Below are 27,165 nucleotides of genomic sequence, written 5' to 3' on the forward strand. Positions count from 1 at the left end.
GCCTTATCAAAAAAGGCGGAGGGGTAATGCTCTATGTTAAAAATCACTTAAACCTCATCGAAATTAATTTAGAAACCAAATGTGAAGTGACAGCTGCAAATATCAACACCATAGAAAAACACATGTCCATACTAGTAATATACAGACCACCACATCTAACACAAGAACAGGACAAAGAGCTGTACTGTATAGGCAACTTAGACAAGAAGTTAGCAATAAACTAGCTGTCCTAATGTGAGACTTTAATGCACCAGTAAACTGAGACACTATGAACGCTACATAAAACACAGAGGGACATGGGCTACTAGAATTTGTCAACAATTAATTCCTCCATCAGTGGGTCGATAAACCAACCAGGGGAATCAACATACTGTACTAGATATTGTGCTAACAACAGAAGAAAATTTAGTATAGTGTTGCAGGAGGCAAAAATATTGGCTAAAGTGACCACAGAATAGTTAGGTTTCATGTAAATATTCAACTAAAAGAACAAAAATTATAAAAAGTTAGACCACAGATGTAGTAACTGGATAAAACGGAAGGAATACACCAAGAATTTAGAATACGACGAAACAAGGAACACAGATACACAATAGGACTGCTTTGTAGAAATATATACAGAAAAAAGGGCTAAATGTATACTGGATAGAAAAATTTTACTAAATGTAACCCCACAACCTAAGTGGTTCAACAGAGAAATAGCCAGTGCAGTGAGAAATAGAGACAGCAAACATAAATCAATGGGTCCACAGCCGTCCATTCATGAAATTTCTGAGCACAAGAAGTTAAGCCGACAAGTAGGTAAACTAGTTAGAAAGGCCAAGATCAATGAAGAGAAAAGAGTGGCTTTAGCTAGTAAAGAAAACCCAAAATAATTTTTTGCATATGTAAACAGTAGAAAGCCAATCAAAAACATTAGGCCATTAAGAGACTCGGAGGTTATCTTATATCAAATAACTTGGAAAAAACCGAACCAGGTGCAGATGATATTCATCCAAGAGGGATTATAGAACTAGAAGAAGAGATAACCCTACACTTTTACAAAATGTTCCGAAAGACAGCTAACAAAAGAAAGGCACTGCAAGGGTGGAAAAAAGGCAATGTTCCTCCAATCTACAAGAAGGGACAAAAAGAAGAAAGTGGCAACTACAGAACTGTGTCTAACTTCAGTTCCTAGCAAAATTTCTTAATCAATTATAGTAGATTCAATAATAAAACACATAGAGAAAAACAATCTTCTAATAGACAGCCAACATGGTTTTAGACAAACGAGATCACGTGTGACAAATCTTTTAGAATTTTTTCGCGTTTAGTATTTATGACAAAAGCAGGGCAATAGACATCATATACCTAGACTTTCAAAAGGCTATTGACAAAGTTCCTATTAAAAAATTAATGGTCAAAATTAAGAGCACTAGGCAACTTTGACGAGCCAGCTGAATGGATCGAAGATTGGCTAACAAGCAGAAAACAGTGTTTTTCAATCAATGCAGAAGCTTCAGAAAGGGCAGCTGTTACATCCGTCCTTGGCCCATTGCCATTTCTGATCTACATTAATGACATAGATTTAAGATTAACTAATAGAATACAGTACTCAAATTTGCCGACAATAATAAACTAGGTATAAAACTAGGCATACATGCTGTGAACTTAAAAGATGTAGAGGCCCCAAGAGAGGATCAAATAAAGCTAGGAGAATGGTCCAGAAAATGGCAAATGCCTTTCAACTGTGGGAAATGTAAAGTCATGCACATAGGTTATAGTAAACCACAATCACTGCTGGATAATGAAATAGAAAGTGTGGACCAGGAGGAAGATCTCGGTATTATTATCAGCAAGGATTTGAAGTTCACCAAATAGAGCATAAAAGCTGAAAAGAAAACACAAAAACTAATAGGTTACATAAAGAGATAATTCAAATACAGAAACAAAGACACTGTACTACAGCTGTACACATCACTAGTAAGATCACATCTAGAATACGGAGTCCAATTCAGGGCTCTAAGTATTCAGAAGGATATAGATAGACTGGAAGCAGTACATGCAAGGGCCACCAAACTAGTTCCATCAGTAAGGCAATTTGGATATAGACGGAGGATGGAGCGTTTAAACTTATTCATTCTAAAAGCTCAATGACTATGGGAACAGTTAATAGAGGCATTCAAAATTATTAAAGGGTTAACAAATGTAGATTACAACAATCTATTCACACTTGGCACATATCAGTCCAGAGGTAACGGATACAAACTGGAATTGATAAGATACACCACCACTCAATGTGGCAATTTCTACACAGGATGCCTGAAAACTTTAAACCAATCAATCTTTACATACAAAATAGAAAATACTTGGATTAGACTTCCAGTGCATGTAGTGAATAGTAACACGGTAGACGAGTTTAAGAATAAGTTAGACAAGATCATAAGAACTCTCTAAATGCTTAAACTAAATCGCTCTACCAAAGAGCAAATGGAGTCTCCGCGGTAGGACTAAAAAGTCTGAGACATCCAAAATCCTCGTAACTCTCTCTCTCTTCTTACTACTTGCTCTATATACTTGTCTCTCTCTCTCTAAACAAATGGAAAATGATAGATCAAGTAATAATAGTTTCTTTTAGGAAATATGAAATATTCTTTGGTAGCATGCCTTCATAATAAGGGAGTTATTCAATCCGAAAATTGAGGTTACCAACGGCGGACAACGCACAGTTAATCAACTGATGTGGAGAGTATCACCCATTTCTTACTGTACTGTCCAGACCTCAGCGACAAGGGGAAAAAATAAAAGAATTGCAGCAACCATACGAAGAGGAAAAAAAAGAATATAATAGAAAATGTTCGATTTAATCAAGAAGGAATAGAAAAAAATTATACATATATTAGATGTGGAAAAAAGGGAGAGGGACTATAAAAGGACTAGATTAAAGAAGAAAATTAAGGAGGTGCTGATGGTAAGACTAATCCCTCCGCTCAGCAACTGAACTGAACATAAGCAATGGAAAAGATTATAATTTGCCATGTTTTCATTAACAAATACTATACTAAAATGTGAATATTACATGCATTATTATTGGATACAGTTAAGTGAAACACCAGTTTAATCAAAATCTGGTATATTTCAAATATAGCTGCAATTTTTTACCATAGGAAATGGATATACTATACAGTGTACCACAGAGCTAAGACGAGCTGGATGGAGAGAGGTAAGTGGCGTGAAGTACGACCAGCGCAAAGGAGTGCGGGCTATCTGAAATCATTGCGCCACGAAAATATCTATCGTGAATATGTATCGTGTGTAAGTGCAATTGCGAAGGGAGAACTCGCGTAGAAAAAGGCATGACAGTAAATGTTCGCTGTTTTCGTTCAGATGACTCGCACTGTTTGGCAACTCACTGTACACATAGCCTACATTTACATATAGAGTACAGTACATAGTTAATAAACAATACTATACATTACTGTAATACTGTACAGTACAATATGTATACAATGATAATGCATTCAAGATTAACTTGAGTGTACATATTTTATATAAAGACCACTAAGCATTTTTGTACGAAGTTCTACACAGCAGTCTTGAAGCATTACGCAACTCCTGATGCGCCGTCTCTTGCGCAGTGCTGTAGGTAATCACACATCTACAGTACATTACCTGGTAACTATAAATAATGTCCAGGAGTACAGATATAAATACATCATTTTCTTTTACATGAAAACGTGATTCTGCTTAAAAAGGACCAAAGCGGGAGATGTACACAGGAGGAGAGACAATGCAGACTGAGGATGAGTCAGCATGAGATGGGATGTTGGGCTGGGCGGAGAGGGAAGTGGCATAAATCGAGCCCAGTGCAAAAGAGCGTGGGATGTTTGAAATCATCATGCTGTGAGAGTACTTACGAACCCGTGAATGTGATATTTTATTTAATAGGTTATACGGTTCTCTGTGTTACAAACGAGCAAAATCAGAAAAGCGAGGGCGGAACATAATATCACTAGTACTACAGTATATAGTTTTGATATACAGATGACAATGATAATTATTACACTTTTAAAAAAGAAATAAAAAAATAAAAGAAATACTAAATTAGTTAATAAAAACATTATTATCAGTGAAGGCCAATGCAATCAATTATTCAGTCAAAACATAATAAATGAGAGAGAAAATTATATGTCCTCTTTTAGGATGCTAGATAATGGCACAGACTTAAAATTCATGCAAAGAATCATAAGCAAAATATGTGAAAATTCGTCCAGCATGAACGAAACTGATTTCACAGTATCTATAATTAAAAACCAAAGATTAAAACAGCCAGTTAACAGCACCAGGCGTACGTCTGAACTCTACGGCAGCCAAAAACAGTGTCTACTCAGTTTTCTGGTAGTGAGGCAGGGCTTCCCCATCACCTGCTAGCAACTACCGACACTGAAAGCATACACCTATGAAAAGACAAGGGTTTGTATTTGTGTAGGAACAAAGTGAAGTTCAGTACTGTATACAAAACATGACTCAGGTAAGAGTACTGTACATACATATACCCAGGCACTTCCCCCAATTTTGGGGGGTAGCCGACACCAACAATGAAACAAAACAAAAAGGGGACCTCTACTCTCTACGTTCCTTCAGCCTAACCAGGGACTCAACCGAGTTCAGCTGGTACTGCTAGGGTGCCACAGCCCAACCTCCCACATTATCCACCACAGATGACGCTTCATAATGCTGAATCCCCTACTGCTGCTACCTCCGCGGTCATCTAAGGCACCGGAGGAAGCAGCTGGGCCTACTGGAACTGCGTCACAATCGCTCGCCATTCATTCCTATTTCTAGCACGCTCTCTTGCCTCTCTCACATCTATCCTCCTTTCACCCAGAGCTTTCTTCACACCATCCATCCACCCAAACCTTGGCCTTCCTCTTGTACTTCTCCCATCAACTCTTGCATTCATCACCTTCTTTAGCAGACAACCATTTTCCATTCTTTCAACATGGCCAAACCACCTCAACACATTCATATCCACTCTAGCCGCTAACTCATTTCTTACACCCGTTCTCTCCCTCACCACTTCGTTCCTAACCCTATCTACTCGAGATACACCAGCCATACTCCTTAGACACTTCATCTCAAACACATTCAATTTCTGTCTCTCCGTCACTTTCATTCCCCACAACTCCGATCCATACATCACAGTTGGTACAATCACTTTCTCATATAGAACTCTCTTTACATTCATGCCCAACCCTCTATTTTTTACTACTCCCTTAACTGCCCCCAACACTTTGCAACCTTCATTCACTCTCTGACGTACATCTGCTTCCACTCCACCATTTGCTGCAACAACAGACCCCAAGTACTTAAACAGATCCACCTCCTCAAGTAACTCTCCATTCAACATGACATTCAACCTTGCACCACCTTCCCTTCTCGTACATCTCATAACCTTACTCTTACCCACATTAACTCTTAAGGTAAGAGTATTCAGTATATACGGTACATCACATTGTAATCAGACTGGATTTCAGAAATGTGTAAATGGAAGGAAATGGGGGGGGGGGCTTCCATCAAGGCGTATATCTCACATACGAAAGTTTTCCGTTTCATTACTTATTGCTTAATATCTATTAATTCAACATTTAGCTTATCTGCTCTAACTAATCCCTTAGACAATAGTAGAAGGCAATCAATAACTTGTATCCCTATTATACTTTATAGATTTGATAAACCTTAAACCTAATCAAAGCTATAATGAAAACCTTACCTGAATGTACATTAAGAACAGTTCCTACTAGGTCACTCCCCCTATGTCTTTGACTCCAAAGGCAATCCATTGCTTGACGGGCTTTTTCCTCAAATATAGGATCGCCTGTGAGCCGCGACAACGCTGCAAATTCTAAAATTATTGTTCCTGCACACGAAGTACAGGTATCACGTGAAGTTTGAAGTTTGGGCGACTTCATACCATACTTAAGGTTAACCTATTTAAAGAAAAATGCATTGTAATTACAAAAAGGTTGCGTTAAGTATGCTCACAAGTAAACATTGTCCATTAAATTATTCAGAAAAATATAAAAAAAACATGTAAAACTCAATACTATTGTACAATATACTCCCAACTCCGTGATATTTTCACTGACAGTGCAGTAAACAATACAGTACTAATTTTTCAGGATTATGAAGATGAGCAAAAAGGGAAAGTAACCTAGCATAATTCTATCAACTTCATTTATATTTGCTTATTCCAGCAACACTTTCTATTCTTTCATACAATATAGATTAAAAAGCATCTTATCTTGCAAGCCTAAATGTCCTAGTCAACATAAAGGATAAGTACATTTTGTCATGAAATACTTCTAAGTCAGTTACTTGTATATATTTGGACTAACGTGGGCATAAAAATTTGTGTATTGTCTCATAGGCCGATTACCAAATATCAGAGATGCAGTTCACTACTGTTTAGGATGAGGTCATGAATTGCAATACATTGAACAATTTCAACATTCTCTCTCTCTCTCTCTCTCTCTCTCTCTCTCTCTCTCTCTCTCTCTCTCTCTCTCTCTCTCTCTCTCTCACACACAAATAAATATGAAGGCGAAAGAGCAAATATAATAGAAAAGTTGGATTTTTTAATGGCAGAATTCCGGGAAATGAAGAAAAGAACATCATATCAGAACAGGAAGGAAGCATGGGAGAATCCATATTATTACCAATATTAAATAATGGGGATGAAACACAAACCATAATAGTAATGAATGCACAGGGTTTAGTCACGAGTAACTCTAAAAGGAAAATAGAGTTCTTAGAAGAACTAACCCAAATTGAAAAAATAGATATATTAAATATAAGTGAAACATGGTATTCCCAAGAGACTGGCAGTGATGACCAGATAAAGGGTTTCCAAACTTATAGATCAGACAGAAAAAATAGGAATCAAGGGGGAACCGCAATATATGGAAGAGACATAAATCAAGGAAAAGTATGTGAAAAATACAGCAACACAGAATGTGAATTGATTGCGGTAGAATTTGAATTTGAAAAACTAATGAATATTGTAGTTTACAGACCCCCAAACACTAAGGAGTTTGACATAATAATAGAAAAAATAGATGGTATATGTAGAAACCATAAAGACTGGAATATACTCCTATCCGGAGATTTTAACTTTCCTTTCGTGGATTGGAAAGAACGGATAGAAGAAAGTGGTTGTATGTATACATATAAAAAAGATAGTAATAGTAGCGCAGAAGATAAGAGGCAATTTGAAAAGCTTCAAGATATGCTATTAGAACATAATATGCAACAAATAAACCACATTCCAACAAGAAAGGAAAATGTCCTAGATCTAGTATTTGTGAATGAGGTGAATTATGTTAAAGAAATAATAGTGTATAACACGGGAATTTCAGACCACAATGTCATAGAATTGATAGTTCATTCCAAAGCAAGTGATCACAGAATTAATAAAAACACAAAACTTTGGGAAGGATATGGAAAATATAACTTTTACAGTAAGAATATAAAATGGTCAGAAATAAATGAAGAACTGGATAAAGAATGGAAAAATGTATTTATAAGTGATAATATACAGGTAAATACGGATATACTGTACAAAATACTGGAGAAAATTGTTGAAAAATATGTACCGAAAAAAAACAATAAACAAAAGACGTGCATACCAAGAGACAGAAGGATCTTATTTCAGAAAATTAAAAAGTGGAAGAAAAATCTTGCAAAAGAAAAAAATGTGTGGAAAATGAGGGAAATAAAATGTAAGATAGAAAATGCAGAACAAAAGATTATACAGTCGAAAGAAAATGAAAAAAGGGACTTAGAAGAAAGGACACTTCAAAATATAAAAAGAAACCCCAAAGTACTTTACTCCTATGCAAAAAAGATGAATAAAAGGAGAATAGAAATAGGCCCTCTAAGAATTGAAGGACGGCTAACGAATGAAAAAAAGGAAATATGCAACATATTAGCAGAAAAATATAAGAGTGAGTTCACGCCAAGAATTGCGAATGAGAATAATGAAACAGAAATGAGAGAAGAAAATGTTGAATATCTAACGGATATAGATATTAATGAAGCAGATATTGTCACGGCTATAAACGAAATTAAAAATGGATCGGCAGCCGGACCAGATGGAGTTCCAGCGATTTTGTTAAAAAAAACTGCAAACACTATCGCGAAGCCACTTGCAATACTGCTAAGACAGAGTATAGATATGAGCGAGATATATGTTAAACATAAATTAGCTTATATAACCCCTATCTTCAAAAGTGGATCAAGACTAGAGGCAAGCAATTATAGACCTGTTAGTCTAACATCACATATTATGAAAGTGTATGAGAGGGTAATAAAAAAGAAAATAATGAACCATTTGGTCAAAAATAATTTGTTTAATATGGGTCAACACGGTTTCGTACCTGGAAAAAGTACACAGACCCAACTGATAGCTCACTATGAAAACATATACAATAATATGATATATGAAAAAGACACAGATGTGATCTATCTAGATTTTGCAAAAGCCTTTGACAAGGTAGACCATAACATATTGGAGAAAAAAATGAGAAAGCATAATATTGTGGGAAAGATAGGAAAATGGGTAAAAGAATTCCTGCAAAACAGAAAACAGATAGTGGTTGCAAATGACGAGAAATCAGATGAAGCCCAGGTAATATCTGGTGTGCCCCAAGGTACGGTATTAGCTGCACTGCTATTTGTTATTATGATCTCAGACATAGACTGTGATGTTGAAAACTCCGTAGTGAGAAGTTTCGCCGATGACACAAGAATAAGTAGAGAAATTACTTGTGATGAAGATAGGAACTCACTACAAAGAGATCTAAACAAAATATATGAATGGGCGGAGATAAATAGGATGGTATTTAACTCCGATAAATTTGAATCAATAAATTATGGAAACAGAGAAGGAATGGTGTATGCATACAAGGGACCTAATAATGAGACAATCACAAACAAGGAAGCAATTAAAGACCTTGGTGTAATTTTAAATAGGAATATGTTATGCAACGACCAAATAGCAACACTGTTGGCTAAATGTAAAGCAAAAATGGGAATGTTATTCAGACACTTTAAAACAAGAAAAGCTGAACACATGATTATGCTTTACAAAACTTATGTGCGTAGTACACTCGAGTACTGCAATGTGATATGGTACCCACACTACCAAAAGGATATTGCGCAAATAGAGAGTGTACAAAGGTCCTATACTGCTAGAATAGAAGAAGTTAAGGACCTTGATTACTGGGAAAGACTGCAATTTTTAAAACTATACAGTCTAGAAAGGAGAAGAGAACGCTACATGATAATACAAGCATGGAAGCAAATAGAAGGAATTGCTGAAAACATCATGGAGCTTAAAGTATCAGAAAGAGCAAGCCGAGGTAGATTAATAGTGCCAAAAAGCATTCCAGGTAAACTGAGAAAGGCGCACAGGACATTAATCCACAACGCACCAGCATCGATAATGCAGCGACTATTTAATGTGCTGCCAGCTCATCTAAGAAACATATCAGGAGTGAGCGTAGATGCGTTTAAAAATCAGCTCGATAAATACCTAAGATGCATCCCAGACCATCCAAGACTGGAAGATGCAAAATACACTGGAAGATGTATTAGCAACTCTCTGGTGGATATACGAGGTGCCTCACACTGAGGGACCTGGGGGGAACCCAAACAAAAAATAAGGCAATAAGGTAAGGCTCTCTCTCTCTCTCTCTCTCTCTCTCTCTCTCTCTCTCTCTCTCTCCTCCTCTCCTCTCTCTCTCTCATCTCTCTCTCTCTCTCTCTCTCTCAATACATTAAAGTATTTGAAACTTATTACATATAGTATATTGGTAATTACCATATATTTCAACATATGAGACTTCCTTTAGATACAAATAGCTAAAAACTTATGGCAAATTTTAATCAACTTATCAGGTCTGCAGTATAAGACGAAAGCTAGCTTACAATACCATTTTTTGCAACTATGGATATTTTATCAGATATTGGTTATGTAAAGATGATCTAATTAAAAATGTTATTTTACTTATTGTCCTTGAAAATCCAAATAAATGAAATAGCAGAGCCGAGTCTATACAATGTATTTCCAACATACCTCATCGAAAAGGGAAACCGTTGTGTTTCTTATGTTTCATCACCAGTCCCAGCAAACAAATAAATTCAATTACCAAATCCAAGAGATAACTACTGGTAATGATACTAATAGCTTTAGGTAAACAATATAGTATGTAAACTGTGATACTGTAGATCTTTGAGATATTGGTATTCATGAAATATTTATTATAAGATGCTTTGAATAATTTTGGGAAATTATGTCAAGAATACTATTTGCAATTTATATATATATATACATATATATATATATATATAATATATATATATATATATATATATATACAGTATATATATATATATATATGCATATTCTGAACAGTGGTGACTTGAAATCAGCTGACAGTGATTAAGGTTTCTCAGCAGGGCTCGTATAGAAATAATGTGGGATGTTTTGTGGCTATCTATTATGAAGATATGCCAATAATATACAAGGAAAAAATGGTTGTATGACCTTTACTTTCTATTTAGTTCTCAATGTGAATCTCTTCACATCAGTGGCTATAGCACCAAGCCAAATCTAGCCTACCGAAAACATCACTGAGAATTCAAGGTTTGATTTTTTTGAATGGTAATATAAAATGACCTCCAATTTTTAGGGATGAATCTAAGGCTTTAAATGTTGTCTCATACATGGAAATATATAGTAGTAATCAATAATTTTGAAAGGGTTCTGCATAGACTTATGCATCCTGATGGGATATGGTGTTTGAAGGAAATCTTTTTTAAAGCCATGAATAATTTCAGGAATTCTGAATCAATAACAATGTCTAATGCAAAAGGTACTATGGCTAAGAAGGCTAGATTTGTGGAGGTTAACAGAAAAAGCTGAGACAACTGCAAGAGGTAATTATGTGAATTAAAACCAAATGTGAAGTTTTACAAGAACCAAAAACAAAGCTTTTGCATGAAACATTTATGTGTGTGGAAGTAATTGCCGAAATGTAAGACTAATTTTAAAAATACATCCAAGGTCAGGGATAATGATGAATTATTAATAGATGACTCTTACAACTGCACCTCCAACAACTTAAACCTATGAAAATATGACAAATTTGGAAGCTGAAAGGATGAGCCATTAGAATTTAGCTAGGGTTAACTATCCATCCCGCTAGTTAGCAGGGGGTGGAGGGGGTAGCCAGCTACCCCTCTCACTCACACACCTGTGACTGTGCTTCACTTTGTTTGGAGGTAGGATTTTGACATGGGACAGGGTTGGCAGGCAAGTATGTATAAATAGCTACAGGTTTGTATAGTAAGGAAAAATACAAATTACCTCTAAATTTGTTACTTGTTCCATACCTAGAATTCTAACCAATGCTACTTATGGGGATTGGCTCACCTTAATATTAGTAGGGTGGATGTCTCTGCCTATCTGGCTTTTGGCCTTACCCAGGGTTTCAATATTGTGTATGTTAGTGCACAAATAAGGACTCTAACACCTCGCCAAACCTTGCTAAACATGGTCTGTGGCCTACACAAGCTGTGTGTTGAGTTACTAGCAATGTGACTGTCAAGGTATAAGTTATTCCGAGTCTGTAGGAAATAACCGAGTTGACCAAGACATTCCCAATACCACCTCGTCAGGATATGGGGAGGCAACAGTATTGGAAGAATACTAGGTTACACAAGGGAGCAATGGTTTACCTGCAGCAGTTAAGGCCAGCTTGTGCAGAGGACCCAGGATGCTGATTTCCCCAAGAGAGGGGAGGATGAAGAAAGGAAATGAGCCAGACATTCCTTTTCATTCACTCAGACTAACACTGGGTAACCAATGCCCTCAACCCTCTGCTATTGTCCAATAAGGAGCTTGAAGTACTAAACCAGATGTTGTGCAGCCACCACAGGACCGATAGGAAGCGTAACAAGTCTCCTGAGGGTCACATTTTGCAGGTAAGGAGTGGTGAAAGTCGTTTGATGTTTCCACACACTCGCTTGCAGAACCTGCATTACAGAGTAGTTTCTTTTGAAGGCCAGGTTCATAGATATGCCCGACATCGTGCATTTTGGGTTGACGTGTTGGTGGAGGATCTGGATTCAGAGCATGGTCAATGACCCTGCGAATCCAAGCAGAAATGGTGTTTTTTTTTATCCTATTATTTCTACCCGTTCTGACGAAGAGAGAGGGCACTTGGGGTAGTGCCTCAAACTTCTTACTGAGCATTTTAACAGGGGATCTGGGTTGTAGGTTACAAAGCGGAGCTTCGTTATCCGGAAGGAATTGAATCTAAGATCCGAAACCCTAGGATTCTGAGTCTTGACAACAAACTCAGGGATGAAGCTAAAGCTTACCTCTCCCCCTCCCCTTGAATGGGCGATGTAATATGAGAGACCATAAAGCTCATTGATTTGTTTAGCCAAAGCCAAGGCAAGTAGGAATATAGTATCCCATGGAAGGTGGCGATCTGTTGCATGGCATAATGGTTCATAGGGAGGTCTCTTTAGGGACAGAGGAACCCGAACCACGTTCCGAGGAGGTGGTCTCACTTCAGACTGAGGACAGGTAACTTGTAACTCCAGGAGGTCTCACTTCAGACTCAGGACAGGTAACTTGTAACTCCAGGTCTCACTTCAGACTCAGGACAGGTAACTTGTAACTCCAGGAGGTCTCACTTCAGACTCAGGACAGGTAACTTGTAACTCCAGGAGGTCTCACTTCAGACTCAGGACAGGTAACTTGTAACTCCAGGAGGTCTCACTTCAGACTCAGGACAGGTAACTTGTAACTCCAGGAGGTCTCACTTCAGACTCAGGACAGGTAACTTGTAACTCCAGGAGGTCTCACTTCAGACTCAGGACAGGTAACTTGTAACTCCAGGAGGTCTCACTTCAGACTCAGGACAGGTAACTTCGTAACTCCATATGAGGAGGGAAAGTCCCAGCGATGAGAAAATTTCCACTCCTTTCAGATTAGAGGAGAGATTCAAGGCTGAGCGTTAGCCTTTAAATGAAAGATGCATTTCCTCTCGAAAATACCAAAAGAACTCTGCTATTGCTGGATTAGTGGCAACAAGTGGAGAGGTACCCTTTCTATGAAACCAACCACCGAAGACGTTCCACTTCGCCTGGTAGACTGATGCTCACGATCTTCGTGGATATCCAGACAAGTTGCAAAAATCCTCTCTGAGTGAGGAGATGCTGTAAGCCACTACTGTTCTTGGACGGGAAAGGTGTCCACCGAGAGAACAGAGACAAATTAAGGACTCCGCACTCCTTTCCCCGCCTGACATCAATGGGAGAAGGAGAGAGGCAGAGTACAAAATTGTAACAAAACAATAATCAAAATTATTTGATTCAGCTGAGAAAAATAACTACTCAGGAGAACCACTCAACCCTCTGGTGGGAAGGGGGGGAGACAAAGCTGAAAAGTTAAATTACAAAGAGTTATAATTTCACTTAAAGAAGAAAACCATTTGGAAGCACCATGTAACCCGCAAATGGGAAAGGTGATACCCCCGCAGAGTATTCTGCTGGCCGCCCACGTAAAGTGAGTGGTGTTGACCTTAAGAAAGAGCAAGACCAAAGTGAAGCTCTGAAAGGGCCGCACTCTCTTCCCCTAGCAGATTCCTTCTAAGAACACATAGAGGGGAAGGCGACGATAACAGTCAAAGGGAGGAGTATCTAATCGATGACAGTTCTCTGCGGCGGCCGCCGAGTTAACAGGATGACCGATGTCTAAGGGAGAAAGATCAGAAGGGAAGGTTCTCCGTCCTTGAAAGTCTGCCGTACTAACACTGTCACACAAACAGCAACATTTACGGTAAAGAAAGGTTACAATATATATAAAAACATTAGGAATGTTTTCATATACAGTATATAGAAGAAAACATAAGTATGATATTTTCATAATAAAATAAATTTTTGAATATACTTACCCGCTGGTTATATAAAAGAGCTGAAGTCCCTGACGCCAGGGCAGAAAATTCAAATCTCGCGCTATCGAAGATACGCCAGGTGTACCAACCGCACCCTAGCGGTAGAACAGGTGGAACTACACACCAACTCCAGTTCTTCCATGCCTCATAGCCATACCATAGGTAGTCTCTAGAGGGGAGGAGGGAGGGTGTTAAATTTATATAACCAGCGGGTAAGTATATTCAAAAATTTATTTTATTATGAAAATATCATTTTTAAATATAAAACTTACCCGCTGGTTATATAAAAGAGCTGATTGACACCCCTTGGTGGCGGGTCAGAGACAGCTACATACAGAAAATTCACTTAAGGGTTACATACAATAAACTTAAGCAGTTCTCACCTGATAAGGAAGCTGACAGCAATGATACTCTGCCTCATTTCGTCCGCTATCCTTAAGAGATCCATTAATCCACTCGGGCTGAAAATCTCTAGGAGCTGTCAAACGGTACAAACACCTATAACATGACAGGACCTCAACCGATACCCTTGTTCCGGGTGCACTCAAGGAAAAAATTGACCACCTAGCCAAATCAAAGATTGCGGAAGACTGACGCCCAATCTCCACAAACAACCATAACAAACGAGTTCCAAGAGATAGAAAAGGGGTATTAGGAAAAAAGGGAACGTAGTGGTAGATCATTCACCTACTATCGCATTAGCAGCTATAAAAGGACCCAACGTAAAAAGGTCCTCATAGCGAGTCTGAACATTCTTCAAATAATGGGATGCAAAAACAGACTTACTTCTCCAAAATGTTGTATCCATCAGACTTTGCAGAGAACGGTTCTGTTTAAAGGCCACTGAAGTCGCTACCGCTCTGACTTCATGTGTCTTGACTTTGAGGAGCCTCTGATCCGACTCATCACACTGAGCATGAGCTTCTCGAATCAACAATCTAACGAAAAAAGACAAGGCATTCTTGGACATGGGCATCGAGGGTTTCCGAACTGCACACCACAGAGCGTCTGAGTTACCTCTCAGATTCTTAGTTCTGTCCACATAACACCGTAGAGCTCTAACTGGACAGAGAACCCTTTCCAATTCATCGCCAGCCAAATCAGAAAGGTTAGAAATCTCGAAGGATTTGGGCCATGGTCGAGAAGGGTTTTCGTTCTTGGCCAGAAACCCCAGTTGCAAAGAACAAATGGCTTTCCCATTCCGAAAACCAATGTTCTTGCTTAAAGCGTGAACTTCACTAACTCTTTTCGCAGTGGCGAGGGTAACTAGAAAAAGGGTTTTCAAGGTTAAGTCCTTAAATGAAGCCGAGTGTAAAGGCTCAAATCTGTCACTCATGAGAAATTTAAGGACAACATCCAAATTCCAGGCGATGGGAGCCGTTTGAATCTTCTTGGTCGTATCAAAAGACCTAAGTAAATCTCGTAGATCCTTATTATCAGAAAGGTCTAGGTTCCTGTGTCGAAAAACCGTCGCCAATATACTCCTGTAACCTTTAATAGTTGATGACGAGAAGTTATGCTTAGTTTTAAGGTCCAAGAAAAAATCTGCTATTTGGGAAAGCGATGTACTGGAAGAGGAAATCGCATTAGTTCTACACCATTCCCTGAACAACTCCCACTTGGACTGATACACCTTGATGGTTGAAGACCTTCTTGCCCTTGCAATTGCCTTGGCTGCCTTCTTCGAAAATCCTCTAGCTCTAGCGAGTTTTTCGATAGTCTGAAGGCAGTCAGACGTAGAGCTCGGAGGTTTTGATGATTTCGGGCCAAGTGAGGTTGTCTGAGAAGATCGGGTCTCATGGGAAGGCTTCTCGGGACATCCACCATCCATTCCAGTACCTCTGGAAACCAGCTCCTTGACGGCCAGAACGGAGCTATCAGTGTCATTCTGGTCTCCTCGTGTGAAATGAACTTCTGAATCACTTTGTAAAGGATCTTGAACGGAGGAAAGGCATAAACCTCCATGTGTGACCAGTTCATCAGAAAAGCGTCTATGTGTAAAGCTTCGGGGTCTGGAACCGGAGAGCAGTAACACTCTAGTCGTTTGGTCTTCGCGGTGGCAAAGAGATCCACGAGAGGTCGACCCCATAACCGCCACAGACTCTTGCAGATGTCCGGGTGCAGAATCCATTCTGTGGAGAGAACCTGACCTTTCCTGCTGAGTCTGTCTGCGCTCACATTGTTGACCCCCTGGATGAACCGCGTCAAAAGAGTCACCTTCCTTTCCTCCGCCCAGATGAGGAGCAGTCTTGCAATCTCGAACAGAGGCCAAGAGTGGGTCCCGCCTTGTTTCGCAATATAGGCCAGAGCTGTCGTGCTGTCCGAATTGACTTGGACTACCTTGCCCCTGATCTGCTTTTCGAAGCCGATGAGAGCCAGATGAATAGCTAAAAGCTCTTTTTGATTGATGTGGAGAGAGGTTTGCTCCACCGTCCAAGTCCCCGAAAGTTCCTGCTTCTCTAGAGTGGCTCCCCACCCCGAGTTGGAGGCGTCGCAACACAACACGAGGTTTGGGTTCCTCTGAAGTAAAGACAAGCCTTCTTTCAGTCTGGGCTCGTTGTTCCACCATTGAAGATGAGACTTGATGGAAGTCGAGATGGGAATGCAATCCCTGTCGAGGCTGTCCCCTTTCTTCCAATGGCGGTTGAGATGAAACTGAAGAGGACGCAAGAACAACTTCCCCAGGGTCACGAACTTCTCTAACGACGAGAGAGTCCCCAGAAGACTCATCCAATCTCTGACGGAGCAAAGATCTCTCTTCAGGAACGTTTGTACTTTTAGGAGGGCTGCTTGGATTCTCACCGACGACGGAAAAGCCCGAAAACTCCGACTGTGAATCTCCATCCCCAAATAAAGAATCTCCTGGGATGGAATGAGTTGTGATTTTTTCGAGCTCACCAGGAGACCCAGTTCTCTGGAGAGATCCAAAGTCATCTTGAGGTCCTTCAAACAACAATCGGCTGAGGAGGCTCTTATCAGCCAATCGTCCAGATACAGAGAGGCCCTGATTCCCCTCGAATGCAGCATGCTTGCCACGTTCAGCATGATCTTGGTGAACAATAGAGGAGCCGTGCAGAGTCCGAAACAAAGAGCCCTGAACTGGAAGACCTTGTTTCCGTCCATGAACCTCAGATAACGTCTGCAGCTGGGATGAATCGGAAGGTGGAAATAGGCATCCTGAAGATCTAAAGAGACCATCCAATCGTCCTTCCTCACAGCTGCCAGAACTGTTTTCTGAGTCTCCATAGTGAACGTCGAGTTTTGGACGTAACCATTGAGCACACTTACGTCCAGAACCGGTCTCCACCCCCCGGAACTCTTGGGTACTAGAAAAAAGCGGTTGTAAAACCCCGGAGACGTAACATCCTGCACTTCCTCTATTGCTCGTTTCTCTAATAAAAGAGACATCTGTAGAAGCATGGCTTGTTTCTTGGGACCCTCTCTGTATTTGGGCGAAAGATCCACTGGATCTGTGACTAAAGGAGGATTGGTCAGGAAGGGGATCTTGTAGCCTTCCTTTAACACCTGGACGGACCAGGGGTCCGCTCCATTCCTCTCCCAAACCTCCCAAAAGTGAGTCAACCTGGCCCCCACTGCTGTCTGAAGGAGAGGGCAGTCAGACTTTACCTCGGCCGGACTTGCCCTCTCTGCCTCTAGGTTTCCTTCCTTCTGGTTTAAAAGAGCCTCTTCCAGAGGGCTTCCCACGAAAGGACTGAGGACGAAACCCAGAAGAAGATTCCTTAGGTTTTCGAGAGGAAAATGACGGAGGCAAAACTTTCCTAGTCGAATGAGTAACTAAGTCATGTGTGGCCTTCTGAGTGAGAGCAGTAGCCACCTCGCCCACTAATTCCTGAGGAAATAAAGAATTAGACAAAGGTGCGAAAAGAAGGCCTGTCTTCTGATAGGGAGACACTCCTGCGGAGAGGAAGGAGCACATCGTGGCCCTTTTCTTGAGAATTCCAGCTGTAAACAAGGCAGCAAGTTCGTTGGAGCCATCTCTCACACCTTTGTCCAAGCAGGACATCAAATGAACCAAACCACTAGTGTCCGTTTCCGTCATATCAGAGACCCTCTTACTCAAAGCCCCCAAAGCCCAGTCCAAAAAATTAAAAACTTCGAAGGCCCTGAAAAGACCTTTAAGCAAATGGTCGAACTCTGGAATGGACCACCAAATCTTCGTCTTCCTTAAGGCAAGACGACGAGAAGCATCTACCAAACTTGAAAAATCCCCTTGTGCAGAAGAAGGAAAACTCAAGCCCAACACTTCACCAGTCTCATACCACACACTAGATTTAGAGGCTAACCTAGCGGGAGGAAAGGCAAAGGCCGTCTTGCCAAAAGCTTTCTTGGAGTCCAACCAAGAACCCATTAACTTCAAGGCCCGCTTAGAGGATCGAGAAAGAACCATCTTGGTGTAAACTGGAACCTTAGTAGCTTTACCTAAGATGAATTCAGAAGGCGGAGAACGAGGGGCCACAGGGGTAAAAGAATCCGGGAAAATTCCAGTCAAAATAAGCATAAACTTGCGAAGGTCCACAGCATGCTGATAATGCTTCTCCTCCTCATTCTCAGAGACTTCCTCAATAGGATTATCCTCATCCGACTTTTCCTCTGGTTCGTCTTCTGGCAGTGCAGCAACAGCCGCAGCCTGAACCGAAGGAACAACGTCTGGATGGGACTGCCTGTCAAGGCCAACATCTGAGTCAATTTGGTGGGGAGAAGTAGAAGTAGATTGATGCGAAACACGGACATGTAGACGATCATCCTCAACCAACAACTGCTTAGACCGCTTAGAATTCGACTGTTGTTGAACAGAAGAACGCTTGAAATCAGAAGGTAACTGTTGAAGATCGCCGCGAGGTCGCGTAAAGTCCGAGGACTGTTGCTGCGAACGATCAAAGTAGTCAGGATGTCGCCGCTGTAAACCAATGTTTTGACGCGCCGCGTCCAAAAGTTGTTGCCGCGGGCGATCCACTACTTCAAATTGTTGCCGCGTCTCGTCCACTTGTCGACGTCGATGCTCTTCCCCGCGACCAGAAAACGCAAACTGGTCAACCAAAACTCTCTGACGCGACTCATCAAAATCAACCTGGCGTTGAACACTGTGAATGGGAGACCGTCTAAGTGATAACTCGTCAAGGCCATATACCATCGAACGTTTGTGCGATAACTGGTCTGACATCGAACGCCCAGACACAACGCCAACACCTGGTTGATAAGAATCCATCAACGACGAGAGTTGTTCCTTCATAGACAAAAGCGCAGTCCATTTCGGATCAACAGAACTCCTAGAAGGAAGATTCGCACTAATGTCACCACGCATTTCAGGGGAAGAAAGCCAATCCGATGGAAGAGGAGGTGCATGAATAGTTACAAGGTCCGAATCGGAAGGAATCATATCCGCACGAACACGGTGATCTGAACGTTTGGCCGGAGTGCAAGCGCTGGGAGAACGGAAACGTTCCGGTGAACCCCACGAACTACATCCTGGCCGCATAGGCGATTCCCGACGCTGTGAATCAACATGGGAGCGTTTAAGCGGTCTCGACGCTCGCCGCCAGATCTCACTCCCCGACCCTTCATCGGAAGACGGGGATAACGTATGAACCTCACCTTTCCTACGATGAGGGTGAACGACCTGAGCTACGGCAACAGGAACGTTCGAGGGGACGTCTGCACGATTGATGATGCTTCTCGTTCCCTTAAGCCGTTCGACATTACTTCTCCCATGGGTTCGAGAGCTCGAAAGAGGTCTAAGGCTAGGTGAACGACAAGATCGTGCCGACGCACCCTCCGCAACACTAAAGACATTATCAACACTTGTCACAACACCGAGAGAGTCACGATTCTTCGGTACCACATCAGACACTCGTGTCGACGCACCTTCCGCAACACTAACCACATTATCAACACTTGTCACAACACCGAGAGAGTCACGATTCTTCGGTACCACATCAGACACTGAAACACTTTCCACAGTTCCGATAGGATCACGGTTTTTCAATACCTTTAACTCGGAAAAGATAGTATTTCTATCGGCTGCTAAGGACTCAACTTTCTCACCAAGAGACAAAATAGCAGTAAACATGTCCTTCATAGTAGGTTCCTGATCTACCACCACAGGGGAAGGAACAGGATTAGGAACAGGTAAATTAGGTAAGGTTCTATCCACAGATTGGGAAGAACTACGCCTAACTCTATCTCTCTCTAATCTCCTAACATAACGATCGAAAGTAACAAAATCATCATTAGTTAAGGAAAGACACTCATTACACCTATCATCTAATGAACAAAATTTACCCCTACATTTTACACAAATAGAATGAGGATCAATAGATCCATTAGGAAGTCGTGTACGACAACCCTCACTAACACACCTACGCTGAGCAGGGGAGGAGTCGGCCATTTTAAAGTTAACGTGAGAGACCGACAAGCAAAAAGTAAGGGAAAAAACAATAAAGAAAATCTCAAACAAAAAGATTTCAAGATAAGAACCAAGGAAAATTAATCAACGATAGCTTAAACTCAAAAAAGAATGTTGTACATCACCAAACAACTTCCCAAGAGAGTAAAAACACGAGAGCGAACTTCTGTATGTCAGTCAGCTATGACGGCAGAGAGAAGAACTGGAGTTGGTGTGTAGTTCCACCTGTTCTACCGCTAGGGTGCGGTTGGTACACCTGGCGTATCTTCGATAGCGCGAGATTTGAATTTTCTGCCCTGGCGTCAGGGACTTCAGCTCTTTTATATAACCAGCGGGTAAGTTTTATATTTAAAATAAAAAGATAAAGATTAATGGCAGTTCAAAAATAGGCAAAGAGGAAGAGCGGCAACAACCACTCTCCCTCAGAGCCAAAAGTAAAGTGAAGCAGTCACAGGTGTGTAAGTGAGAGGGGTAGTTAGCTAACCTCGTCCCTAACTAGCGGAATGGGTAATTAACTCTTGCTAAATTATAATGGCTCGTCCTTTTAGCTTCACCGAAAGTAATACCCCTATAAATAGCGTTGGTTTGTATTCCAGTTACGGAACAAATACTCATTCATGATCATAAAATCCCCATCTCTCAGCTTTTCAGTGTTGCTTACTGTCTTCCGGACTCCAGCAAATGAAAATGAACGACAGATAAGTTATTTATATCAAACAAGCCATGGTTTTACTACATATAGGGATTATCTTAGGTTCCTTATGTTATGTGGTGAAATTTGATAGGCTACTTTTCTCGTCAGGAAACATATAAACTAATGGTAATAGCTTTGTTACTTTATGATATTTTGGGCTACAAAAGGTTTCTTATGAATGCTTCACTTTGAGATAGCAGGGGATCATACTGGCAGTTTCTTATTTCCTATACCGTAAATGCATTAACTACAGAACAGTCTATAAAAGACCATTTACGAAGAAAAAAAAAAACCTAAATTTCTTTTATTAACCTTCCATAATAAAACTACATCATAAAGTTTTGAGAATTATAAATATGGAACTAAATTTCAAGCAAAAATTAATCATAAAATAATATGTACTATAAAAATCAACTAACCTTTGGATGAGGGATGCCCGTGGTGGTATTGAAAGCAGGGAGAAGTTTTGTTGCAAGGTCACGCGCCATAGTCAACAGTTCTCCACGATACCATCCAAGAGCACCATAAAGCTTTGAAAATGAAAGGATTTGCTTGTAAGTGGTTCTTTGTGGTTTGAAACCAAAACGGTAAGCTAACTATTAATATTGCCATGAAATTTTACTCTCTAGGGTATATCTAAAAAAATGTTAAAACATATAGAAAAAATTAATAAAGTACATTATAGAGTGACCTTCATAATACTTTGCTACATTTCTATAAACCAGTGGGATTATTATACAGAATGTGTTGTACAGTATATGCTACAAAAAATGGATATGAGCAATAAGGTACTGTACGAGATCCAAAAGAAAAATGCTTGGTAACAGGAATTCTAATACTAATAAATTGTACCATTTCTATGAATCTCACATGAACTTGCATAGCATTCATATGAAACTCAAGTGAGATTCATAGAAATAAAGAGAATTTTATTAAGACATAATTTCTTCATTAAAATTTATCATTTCTATACTCACTTGAGCTTCATATGGATGATATGAAGCTCAGGTGAGATTAATAGAGATGAGCAGAATACAATCCTTGAATAAATTCATATCCTTATGGGCATAAATTATTACTATCAATATAGAAAAATCTCAAAATAAAGGCAGCCCACTTGAAAAAGCAATGCTAACAAGGAACCATACCTGATTTAGATGTTCAGCCATTACATGACCAGATATGAGACCTCCGACCATTCGAATATTTGTTTCAAAGACCGACACAACGACATCATGATCAAAGGTCACATCTCTCACTACTAATCGGAGGGCTCGGTCAAACTCTTCGATATCTCCCATCACAACTAAAGTATCTAAGGAATCCACTAAAGTAAGAGAGAAGCTGGAAGAATGAAAAACAGAGTCAGAATTAAATATAGGATACATTTTCTTATAAAAATTGTCTAGAAGATATAAAGCTAAGGTTTATTTGATTATTAATACATAAAATTAACAAAATTTCTACATAATTCTATAGAAGTGTTAGAATATCTTACATACTGCTACAGTCATTGTAAGTCTCTAACTATATTACAGCAGTTACAACTATTGGCCCTGTAATTCTCTGTACATTCTTTTTTTCAATTTAGAATGACATTTCATAAAATGCAAATCTCATTTGGAAAATGACAAGAACAGTGTAAAGTTTGGATAGCATTTTCTTTTTCAACATTTCATAAACAAACAAAATTTGTGCTATGAAAATAACAAATGTAACATGTCTACTCACTTTCCAAGAGTATCATCTATGTCACCTCTTGAAGGCTCGGTATTTCGCCATCTTCCTTTACAACTTAGGGGCATCAGTTCATCAGCTGGATAAGCATTGTCCTAAAAGATATAACATGTTTACTATATCAGAAGGATGATCAACATTGCAGTACCATTTACTTAAAAAATTAAAATCACTGTACAAAAAAATTATTTTTTCTGTCGTACTGTGTGCATAAGACAATACCTTATACTCATTTGAGATATGTAACTGTTGCATATACAGCATAGTTATTGCCTATTCATTGACGAGAGAACTTGGTGTAACACAATGACTGGTATAATAAAAACATAAAATATTTTCCTAATTTCATAGTTTTCAAATACCATAATTCCAAAAGCAAAAGATGAGCTGAGGTAGCACCATTCATATGCTTATGAACCCCAGGGTACCACGTACGTACTTAAATGCCAGTATTGTAGTGCTGTTCACGCCTTATAGAATTCTAAAGGGCTTTATTAACTTTCCTAGAGCATTCAAATAATCTAATTAAATTCCAACATTTTCATTTCTATTCCCAAGGTAATAAAAGTATTGGTGATTACTCTAGCCAGGTCAATGATTTTTATTAGTCAGCTAGTGTGTTCAATGGCTTTCTGAAAGGTATTATGCAAGAATGTTTATTATACATAATTTTTCTACCTAATTAGAGGGAAGATTATGTAGTTCATCTAGCATTAATATTTGAGTATTTCCAGGGTTCTCATGGTTTTTTCCTTTATTAATCAAGCAATTTTGTGTTTTTTAATATCTGTTAGTAAATGAACACTAAAGATAGTTACCTAATTTTCTAAGGGTGGTTCCATTCTCTTTAAGCTACCTTTTGGTTTGTGTAGTGATATTTAGGATTAATTTTCTAGGTTTTGTGCTTCAAGAGTAAGCACATTCTTTCCATGCTCTCCCACCTCACCCCAATAATAAGTAGGTTCACTGTTTGACTGCTTTAGTACTGATTTATATTTTGAACTATGTTTCAATTACAATGTGTAACCCTTTTTCTTAATAAATAAAGATTTTTTTGGTACTGTACATTACTGAACAGTATAATTTGCCTTTTATAAACTCAAGTTTTACCTCAGCTGTATTGATAAATTGATATTCTATTATCAGATTACAATGTACTCTACCTACTGAAGTCTTCCTTGGATTGTGAGCCACGTCTGTGTCTATCACACTGAAGTCAGTGGAATATATTCATACATAACCAGTCATATAAGTGGTAATCATAGAGGACCCAAACTGATGCCTCCTTTGATTAGTTAGGTTTTATCCTCAGAACTTTCACCACTAGTTACATTTAAGAAGTGTACTGTATGTACTTTGTCTGACATTTCATTGCTCTGAAAAATGCCTTCTTTTAGATAAATGGCTGGTATGGACCTCATAGCCAGCAGGTTTGTATGTGAAAAGTTTTCTTCTATGTCTTGCTTGTAAGTATCCTGTTTCTTCCTCTTTCACCCTCAAGTTGTCTGCCTCAAGATAAGCCTGTTTCCCACGCTTATATGTAAGGTATTAGTTCTCCTTACCTACTTAACCTAGGTCCGAATCTCTACCAAGACAGGTGTAATGATGCATCAGCTACTATCGTCTGTTCTTAAGTCTTCTTTTCTCCCCTTTGCCATAACCTGTTCACTATCTAACTTGGATCTCTTTCTTCAATTCAATTAGAGAAGTGATGTTGTGTATCTAATCCCAACAATTGTTATTAATCAGCGCTTTCCTCAATAAGTTACCAGTACCTATAGATCATGAGTTCAGTATTCCCCTGCTGTCCCTGGACCATCATGTGAGATCACTTACCTTTCTTGTCAGAGGCATTCAAAATGCTTGTTGTAGCCCCTACAAATTACCAAGAGGCGGGACACCTCTGGCTTTGATAAAAGCACAGTCTGAACTAAGCAGTTGCCTGTTCCTGTCCCATGTTTCCTACTAGTAGGGCTGTAGAAACAAAATCCCCTCACTGTGCTGCACTGACATAATAATCAATCTATTGGAAGACTAGGAGACCAGTGCTCATTTCCTTGGTCAAGCCCTGTTCACCTCTAGATTTTATCCTCAGTCATTCCTGGACCCTTGGCTATGCTCATGGAATATTCCAGGAGTGTTTATAGGTGGTCTTGCTTGTGGATGCTCTTACATTTCAGGGGCTGTATTTTCAGAATTTTTGGGGGGAAAGAAAAGGGGTGGAAATACTAACATAACTTACTGGTGGAACAAGGCAGGAACTGACCGTTACTCCATCATTTTCTGCCTCCTCCTTCAGTTTTCCCCACCCTCCAGTAAGAGGAAGAATCCCTCTTTGCCACTTGCCTGTTCAGCTTATATACAAGTTCAATAAAGACCTCCAGTTCAACCACAATAAAAGTGAGGTTTGACCCCACCATGTACAAGATTTCAGTTGTTGATGTATCTGATGAAAAATTCACTAAAAATCTCAAGGCTTTGCAGGTCAAGGCTTCATTTTAGATATATTAGACTGGTTTTGTGGTATCTTTAGATCAGATTGAATTTGGATTTAAAGAATTTGGGCCCAATGGCCTAGCCTTGGGACAGTAAGTCATTTAGTGCCAAGGCGCAACTGGGCAAAATCCTGCAGTTGCAAGCAATATAAAGTGAAAGTTAAAACAGGTTTGGCAATAAGATGGAAGATATGACGGATTGAAGCTAAAGTAAAAGGCCAAAAAGTGGGTGAGGCTAAAGGCTGAAGGACACTGCAAAGACTTGAATACAGTGATACCTACAGTACATTTCTGAACCTCTGTGGGAAGCTCGAGACGGCAGCGTTAAAGCCCGTTGATTAGAGTGACCCATCAAGTTCTCTACCATATAAGAGACTCTCCTCTTTTTGTCATTAAATGTAACCTAATGACTGGCATTGGCCAGTGTTCTAAGATACAGATGTATGCTTATCCTGTGTCAGGTAACAGTGTAAAAAAGGACATATTGTTTGGTCAGCCCCCTAGGAAGTTATGCAACAGAAAAAGATATTTGTGATAGTGTAACAAATTATTTTCAGGATGACCAACTTCCATGGGACTCTTAACATTAAACAACAAGGAAAAAATTCTTATTATACCCCATGACCTCATTCACATCTTCATGCCCAACTTGACCTCTAGAAGTGTTGAATTCAGCAGTGAAATACTCAGTCATGGTAGCCCTGATTCTGAGGTAAGGAAAAGAACAATAACTCTGCTGTTTTGAAAAAAGGATTCATGACATACTTCCCAAATAAAGATGAAAAGCACGAAGCCTGGGAAATTATCAAGAACCCATTTCAAAATGAAGTAGCTGAAGTTTGGGATGAAGTGTAAAAGGGCTTTTGTGAGATGAATTACAACTCCATAAGTAAGTAGAACAAGGCTTCAAATAACTGGACCTTGAAATGTTCTGGGTCAAATACTTTCTTGCATACACCCTGATCTCATATCATGCAATTTGAATTCTATGTTTGGATCACCGTTTCTTTGTGAAACTACATTTTCAACCCTTGTAGCTGTCAAAAACAAATGCAGAAACAGGCTGAACATTGAAAGGGATGTGAGTAGTGTACTTTCCGACATTACGTCATGCCTGCATGATATAGTAGCTAAGAAGCATAATCTAGTACTGTATCTCATTGGAAGACTAAAAACACTTTCTTTTTCACATTTCTTCAAAATCTAAGAGAGAATCTTTCATGGATGCCAGGAGGGGGACATGGAGAGAAGGAAAAATTCCTAGATACAACATGGCAGTAAAAGGTTCAAGACCACTCTGTTAGATTATATTTGTAAGTAACACAAATAAAAAATGCAATAATTTGACATTGCAAGCAAAAATCTACAAACATAATTAAACACTTACCATGTATGCTGTGTAACCATGATAAAACATTTCTTTTGCCTCCTCCCTGGAAAAAAAAAAAGATATTAAGAGTTTTGAAATTGAATTATAGGAAATTTTACACTTAAATCTTGTAAGAGGTATAGTTGTATATCAAAAGGATACATAACTCATACTAGGTGCAGTAACCTTTGAAAGAGTTACTGTATTTCAAGATGATTTAAAAGGAAAATAAGATTAATGAGACAGAATTGGTACAACAAAATATTTCAACTACGGTACTGTACATTTTTATCAACAAATGTACTTGAGAGTCACTATAAATAATACATCAGAATTTTTCTGTCATTAATACTTCACAAATATTACAAATTTTAAAAGCAATTTGTATATTTCCTATTTATAAAAACTTGGGTCCTTTAATACGAGTACAGCATGAC

At 39.3% G+C, this 27,165-nt stretch overlaps 1 protein-coding gene across 4 annotated transcripts in view; it reads right to left on the reverse strand.

Annotated features, from left to right (window-relative positions):
* Edem2 (ER degradation enhancer, mannosidase alpha-like 2) overlaps positions 1-27,165 on the reverse strand; it is a 148,979-nt gene that overhangs the window by 88,218 nt on the left and 33,596 nt on the right. For all 4 annotated transcript variants that reach the window (XM_068370566.1, XM_068370564.1, XM_068370565.1 and 1 more), the window contains exons 2-6: positions 26,747-26,792; positions 22,859-22,959; positions 22,276-22,471; positions 21,547-21,657; positions 5,753-5,969 (exon numbers count right to left, since the gene is read on the reverse strand). In XM_068370566.1, the coding sequence (XP_068226667.1) occupies positions 5,753-5,969; positions 21,547-21,657; positions 22,276-22,471; positions 22,859-22,959; positions 26,747-26,792 (671 nt within the window). The remainder of the gene's footprint in view (positions 1-5,752; positions 5,970-21,546; positions 21,658-22,275; positions 22,472-22,858; positions 22,960-26,746; positions 26,793-27,165) is intronic.

The sequence above is a fragment of the Palaemon carinicauda genome, chromosome 3 (assembly GCF_036898095.1).
Source record: "Palaemon carinicauda isolate YSFRI2023 chromosome 3, ASM3689809v2, whole genome shotgun sequence".
Classification (NCBI taxonomy): Eukaryota; Metazoa; Arthropoda; class Malacostraca; order Decapoda; family Palaemonidae; genus Palaemon; species Palaemon carinicauda.